General features: G+C 35.6%; 1 protein-coding gene across 2 annotated transcripts; it reads right to left on the reverse strand.

Moving 5' to 3' along the window:
• Positions 1-476: 476 nt before the first annotated feature.
• Positions 477-6,869, reverse strand: LOC130723654 (beta-galactosidase-like). 2 transcript variants are annotated; one of them, XM_057574765.1, is made up of 19 exons: positions 6,438-6,869; positions 6,193-6,288; positions 5,973-6,085; positions 5,799-5,865; positions 5,605-5,697; positions 5,313-5,456; positions 4,791-4,879; positions 4,504-4,609; positions 4,308-4,395; positions 3,909-4,027; positions 3,654-3,818; positions 3,012-3,187; positions 2,771-2,880; positions 2,575-2,684; positions 2,361-2,471; positions 1,885-1,995; positions 1,579-1,784; positions 1,351-1,485; positions 477-959 (listed from the first exon to the last, which is right to left on the reverse strand). In XM_057574765.1, exons 1-18 carry the CDS (start codon positions 6,612-6,614, stop codon positions 1,380-1,382), a joined length of 2,187 nt encoding a protein of 728 aa, XP_057430748.1. In that variant the 5' UTR covers positions 6,615-6,869; the 3' UTR covers positions 477-959; positions 1,351-1,379. The 2 variants fall into 2 exon arrangements, with proteins under 2 accessions (XP_057430748.1, XP_057430747.1); XM_057574764.1 differs by having other exon boundaries at positions 477-945; positions 6,438-6,868.
• Between the last annotated feature and the right edge of the window lie 343 nt (positions 6,870-7,212).

The following is a 7,212-nucleotide window of genomic DNA, read 5'->3' on the forward strand; positions in this document are numbered from 1 at the left end:
CACACTTTTTCAAACGCGAGGACTTAGATTTTACGGGAGGGACTAATTTCAGACGGCCACACAACCACAGGGACCAATTAGAGGATTAACCCTTTTTTCAATTCAATTTATCAATTATAATAAGCTATCATATTCTTCAAGAAGTGTATTTGACAATAAGTTATAGCTATTCAATAATTTATTTGTCTAGTTTATAGTTTATACGTTTATTTGATCAAAGCAGAGCTTATATGTTTGTAGCATTTTTTCAAACATCACTTGAGGTTTTCAATTTTACAGGAGCAAACGTTATAACAAGCCTTGCTGTTAAATTTCCAATAAACTAATGTGAGGTGAACTGATTGATATTATTCCAAGTCTATCTTCACATATTTTCTTAGCAAGGAACTAAGAAGGTTGGACTGTTATGGTTCTTGATCTAGTTAATTCAACTTCATATTGAAACATTCCAGATGTAATAAGACAAACATTCCAGATGGCATTTGGAAGCAACTTTTATTATTTCAACTTGAAATTTATCTCTCGTATAATGGAACAGTAGTAATGCACTGCAACAACTTGAGTATCCAACTCTTACATTTTTATAAAAATGTGTAAGGGATCAATCTTCATTGCTACAAGCCCTCTAATACTTGGAGGCTGGAGCAATATTCAGCCGAATATCTTGACTATATACAGTATATAGCATCTTTGAATCCAATTTTTTAAATATACATTTGTTTCGATACATGAATATTTTGGTGTAAACTTGAACTATCACAAGAGATGGAGCATCAATGTTGAGCTTCAAGTACTTCCTATACTGGAACTAGTAAGATCTGAACCATATTTATTTGGTAAAATGCTTCATCACTGGATCCTAGATGGGCAGTGACCTAACTCGGAGATTCTTTTCATTTCCTAGTCACACAGGTAATAAGATAAATATTGCTTGCCAATGCAGTTCTGCAGAAAGACCACTAGGACAATAAGCAGCAGAAGCAAATAGTTACAAGAAAGATTGAGAGATGAATAACAACATTTTGGAGAATCATAACAGAAAGAATGAATAGTTTCAAAGCCAAATCAACTATATCTAGTGACTTCTGTAAGCTTCCATAATAGTTTTGAGATCAAGGAAAACAAAGTATGAAATAAAAGGTGCAAATAATATTAATATTGTGAGTATTACTAATTAAGATACTTTTGAAAACATAAGAAAATCCAGCAGTTAAATTGTTTTCCTGAAACAGCAGCATAAATGCAACAGATATCAAAGGATTCAGGCTGAGGATTTTAATAGGAATATCAGCGAACATAGCAAGAAATTAAACAAGGACAGCATGGAAGAAAATGGAATAGGTGAAATACCATTTGAGTATGCATCATATGAGCACACTTCATGTTCTTTTCACCAAAGAAATTCCAGTAGGGTCACCTCCAAATTCTTCAAGCACGACCACCAAGTTCCCACTTGGATTCAACCAAGAGCGAGGAATATGGTACCTATACGAAGACCAAGAATAAGCTCTCATGATATTCAATTACTTATAGCACTGGCTTCTGTAAAGTAAGTTGTATAAATTCTTAGTTTCTTACCATCTCTGTGAGGGTTCTCCACAATTTGTCCTGCATTTGGTATCAGTGTAATATCCAGCATAATTACAACTACCACAACTACCGCGCGCTATATATCCAGGCCAATGGCGACCGATGCTCTGGCCATTTATCCATACTTCACCCTTTCCCATGCTAGTCATATCTAGAGCCAACGGATCGTTGCTGGCCGGCGCGTTAAAAGTTGCCTGACAGCATTGAAGTAGAAAATGAGTTGCAATTCATGCAGAATCAGGTGACACCTATAATAGTGACAGAAATACATCATTTGTGAAAAATTATTCTTACCTTGTACCATGTCAAAGGTTGTTTTTTAGCCACTAATGATCCTTGTGTCCATTGAACAGAGGAACTCCCACTAGTGGTATGAAGGTTCAAGGCTTCACCTTTCAGTCCAACCTGCCAAATTACATGAAACGTGTTAATATGAAAGCAAAAACAAACAAATAAGTATAAATTTTTTCTTATTTGATTCTCTTGACACTTTTGCCCTAAAATCTGCTCAACGATGCATTTAATTAGTCCTAAATTCAATGATATATGCATTCTTATCTATACTACAATGGCACATAAGTTTAGGTTCACATGAACTTTTGCTTCATTGGTGATCAAGTTTCAATATTGTTACCTAACAATATCTCACCATTTAGTCTTGTCCTTAGCATTTATAAATTTGTTTGCTGAATTTTTAGGCAATATACACCCACCATTTAGAAAACCTTTCAATGTTCCTAGTAAGCAGTGAGGTATACTAGATAACAAACCTTGTAAGACCATTTCTGCCGAGACAAATCTCTTGTGCCCTCATTTAGGCCCTTCAGTGTGACCGGTCCTAACACTCCAACATTCCATGTTTCAAAGTGCGAGCCAACATTCTGGTATTAATTGAATACAAAAATAGATTAAAATTCTACTTATCAGCAAAGATAAGGTGTTACTTAAAAATGAAAATACAGAAGACTAGAAGAGAAAACTAACCGAGAGGCCGATGGATACACTAAGTAAAGAAATCTTGTTGTTGCCAACCCTCAGCTTCACACTGTCACTAAATGTTAATTTAGGATTCTTCAATCCACCATACACAGTTCCTGGATTCATATAGGAGACGGATATGTAAACTTCGAATTTATCATGAAAAAATATAAATCCAAAACAGGCATAGTGACATACTCACCTGAAAGTTGACCGTTAACAAAAACATGCAGAACATGGCCAGCTGACATTGCGGTAAGAACAGGAGATTGGCCATTCTTTATAAAACCTTCATTAGAATCAATGTTGACACTGAAAAAGGGATATCAAAATTGATTAAATAGTGAGAGGATAAAATTAGTAAGTCTCGAGGCTGAAGGCTCAAAACTCAAAAGATTGACATCCAATTTTTTAAGAAGTTTGATAAGGTGAAAGATGCTTACTCTGTCATATACCACAGATAATCTGAAGAATCCCGGGTCACATTGACCTGCTCCCAAAGTGCATAACCTGTGAGGGAATCATCCCCACTGGATGAGGCAGGTTGTTCATTGTAGGACAGCCAATTGAATGCGCTATTCACCGGAGTCATCTTTTTTTCCCAGCTCTTGACACCAACCTGCATGAAATAGGTATGAATATCCATACTTCAAAATTCATAGAGTAGTAAATACAAGTTTCTGCTTAAAACCCGTTTGATAGAGCTTATTTGAGCTTATGTTATAGCATAAGCGCTTATGCGAGTGTTTGAGAGAGCTAACGTAAATAGCTTATGACCTAGCTATAAGCTGTTTTGAGCTTATTTTCATAAGCTGCTCACATTACCATATGGATAAGTGCTTACAGTCTTATACCTACCTATAATCTATTTTGAGTTTATTTTAATATTTTTATTTTCAAATTAACTTATGAATAAGCGCTTATGCGATAAACGTATGTTGTCATAAGTGTTTTATTAAGCTGCTTACCTAAACACAATAGTTGTCTGTCCATCAAGAAAAGACAGGCTGATTTCAGCATAAACGTTTTCACTATATGTACCTTCGTTAAACAAAATAAAAGTGCAAAACTTATTAACACATTACCCTTGCAGTGTTGTAAACATCAGTTTTGCAGTCAGGAAGAATACTGATAGACCAAGGGGGCAGGTTGTATTGCCCATTTCCAAATTTAACTGTTCTGGAAGATGTGGTGTCATAATTTGCAAGGAATGCAGCACAAGCGCCAAAGCTTGTCTTGAAAACATGTGCCTGTGATTATATTAACAAAAAGAAGCAAGTGAATTTTCAACAGTCGCAATTTGGTTTTATTTTTGTCAAAAACCAGCTCATGGACTTCACCTCAAGGCCCTTTCCAAGTAATGTCAACGTTGGATCCACAGACACTAAAGCCGGCTCGCATTGTTTTATTGCTTTGTGCAAATCTCTCAAGTGCCCCCATTTTGGTTCATTTAGCAGTCCTGGTATAGTAATGATACAATTGAACAAGATTCAAGCTAATGTGAAAATGCATCTATCCATGTGATGTCAGTATATTTGGATCAACTTCTCTTTCATCAGACCCGAAATTGATTCAGGTTCAGAATCAATTGTAGAAGGTTTCAGACATGCATAAAGTGAATTTATGCACTTTGCTAGGAAAAAGAATTATCACTTTTTTCTTTTACTCAAGCCAAAAGCTTCCTAATGTTTTGAAAAGCCTTAAATGTGTGTAATTGCTATCATTAACATACTACATACCATATTCATCAATGGGAGCATCATACTCATAGCTTGTGGCAATGAAGAGACCACTCGACGTTCGGCCAAAATTCGTTCCTCCATGGTACTGGACAAAAAAAAAAGATATTAGACTCAAATCAAAGTTTCTAAAACATGAATTTGTATTGCACACAGTGTAGGAAAGTATTCACTATGGTGGAGATGGCCAACATACCATATAGTAGTTAACAAATGAGCCACCATTCTGTATGAATCTTGCAACTGAGAATGCCATGTCTTCTGCCGGTCTACGAGGGACTGGACTACCATAATCAGTGTACCTACAGAATGCAAAACACAAAACTCAATAATTTTGGTGTATTAAATTTCTCTCGCAATTCTGACCCGGGTGTGGTGAAGGACAAAACTCTCCCTACGATTGAAGTTAGTTTCAAAGGATCGAACATTCGACCTCAGAACAAAAATACTTTCAGACCTAAAGGTAGCATTTGTATCACTTACCAGCCAGTCCAATTCTCAGTCCACATCTTGGGTTTGTAATTTTTGTTGGGGGTGAACTTTTCACAGTAGTATGCATTGCAAGTGTCAATCTACAGAACAGTCAGTAAATACAGATCAGAGAGAAAAAAAAGATGCAAGGGAGAAGATTCAATTGAAATCAAGTCTTGACACTTTCTCTGATTTTCTTTTTCTTAAAAAGCAAAAAGTGAAAGAGACAAAAGCATGTCAAGTACTGCAAGTATAGAACAACCTAGAAAAGCAAGAGAAAGGTGGAGAAGACAATAGAGCTGCTTAGGTAAGCCAAAACACCTTCCTCCAAATCAAGGTTAAACACAATAGTGAAAAAAAGGTCAAAATGGATTTATGGTTATGGGAAAACAGAAAAATTCATGGTATAGTAAAAAGGAACAACAACCCAACAAAGATAAGCATAACATTGTTGCAAATAAACCCCACCACACCACAATAAATTAAACAGAACAGGATAAGCATTTTTGTGAGGATAAAGGAAGAGTAGCTTACAAGAGGATCAGGGGCATCTTCTTGCTTGCACATAATCCAAGGGACCCCAGTATTTAGACCTACAGCCATTTGAGCAGCCCATTTGGTGTAAGCCTTCCCAGGAGCACCAGTTTCCCATTCCACTGGTCCATACTCATTCTCTATCTGTCAATTGAATTAGTTTTTTTTTTCTTCTTAATACTAAATTAATGCATAATCATAATTATAATTAGCTGAGTTCAAAAAAAATTATAATTAGCTCAGAAAATAATTACTAAAATAACATATTTAAAATTAAAACCCATTTATTTACCTGAGACATAATTATTGGACCACCCTGAGTTTGAAACAACTTCTCTGCTTTCATCATGTTGACAATCTTTGTAGTGAATTTTTGCATAGCCGCCTTACATACATCATGACAAAAATTGGAGGTTTAGTTAGAAAGTTCATTAAATTTTATGATCAATAATGTAAAGAAATAATAGAGTTGATGAAAACACCAACCTTGAACGGCCCATTGTCTGTTCTGAAAGCAATACCTGGAACATACTTGAGCCAAACAGGAAATCCCCTGAATACAGAACAGAGCATGTGTGTCAGCTTTGAGTGATTACAAAGAATTGTTTTCTTTTTTCCTAAGAATTTTCCTCTGTATAAGAACATTATTGAAATCATTACCCAAAGTTCCATTCAGCACAAACGTAGGGACCAATTCGAAGATTAACATAAAGGCCAGCTTGCTGCACTATCTTGATGAACTTAACCAGATCAAATCTATCTTCAAAATAATACTGAAAATTTTGAACAACTTCAATGAGTTACAAGGAAAATAAAAACAATAAAGGGTATGAAAAATAAACCATAAAAAGTAAAAATTGAGGAAATTTATTAACATTACATTTCCAGGAGAAGGTTCATGTCCATTCCAAAACACATAGGTCTGAATAACATCAATGCCTCCATCTTTGGCCTTTTGGATTAAGTCTGGCCACATCTGCAATAAGAAACACATTTGATATGCTCAAACAATGTGCCTTTAGGGCATGCATTACATGATTATGAATGAATACAAAAAAAAAAATGTAAGAAATGAATGAGGAAACAATTTGATGTAGCATGTTGGATAAGTAGTGAAGTGAGCACCTGAGGGGTGCTTCTTGGGTAGTGGATGGAACCAGAGATCAAAATTCTTCTCTTTCCATCAACCAGAATGGCTTTGTGATCATAAGTCACAGAGGCAGTGACATAACAAAACCATGAACAGAACAACATAAACACCAACACATGAAACTTGCTCCTCCTCATTAAACTCTCCATCATGATCAAAATTCTTGAACCTGCTCTGTGTTTTTCTGAAACCAATAATGGTGTCTTTCCTTCACTCTTGTTTGAAACTATAAAATGAGGAAAAAATAGGGGAATGGAGGGACAAAGTGAAAACGGTTTCTAGTTTTTGTTTGTGGATAGTGCCTTGTAATTTGTTTATTTATATATATTCTTCTAAGAGAGAGAGAGAAGGAGGGTCTTTCACACTTTTGTTACGAGGTGAGGTGTGAGAGTTTGATTGTTAAGTGGAAGTGAATGCAAATTGCTTTATATAGATTTGGAGAACGAAAGTATGGGACCCTGGACCCGTTTCTCTTCTTTTTCACCTTCTCATCCTTCTCACGGAACAACACATTACCGGTTAAGAAATCATCAAGCTTTTGCTTAGGGAAATGGTAGCTTGATATGGTGTGGGGTAGATTACAATTGGGTTTCTTGATTTGGTGTGGGGACTTCAATGTGGATCCACTCCTTAGAGAATTTTATTAATTTAGAACGTGAATGAATTTAAGTCTGTTCAATTCATCTGACGGCTTGAATTTTAAGCTAACATTATCAACCGATGTCAATGAAATACTATATGTGAGCTGAT

Source organism: Lotus japonicus, chromosome 6 (genome assembly GCF_012489685.1).
Source record: "Lotus japonicus ecotype B-129 chromosome 6, LjGifu_v1.2".
Taxonomy (NCBI): Eukaryota; Viridiplantae; Streptophyta; class Magnoliopsida; order Fabales; family Fabaceae; genus Lotus; species Lotus japonicus.

Bases quoted from the DNA above. Each gene is read 5' to 3' on its own strand.
- LOC130723654 (XM_057574765.1), bottom strand. From the start codon at position 6,614: ATGATGGAGAGTTTAATGAGGAGGAGCAAGTTTCATGTGTTGGTGTTT. The intron at 5,866-5,972 runs GTAATGATTTCA...TTCTGTATTCAG, and splicing joins TGTGCTGAATGGAACTTTGG to GGGATTTCCTGTTTGGCTCA. The intron at 4,396-4,503 runs GTATGTTGGCCA...TTTTTTGTCCAG, and splicing joins CATTTGTTAACTACTATATG to TACCATGGAGGAACGAATTT.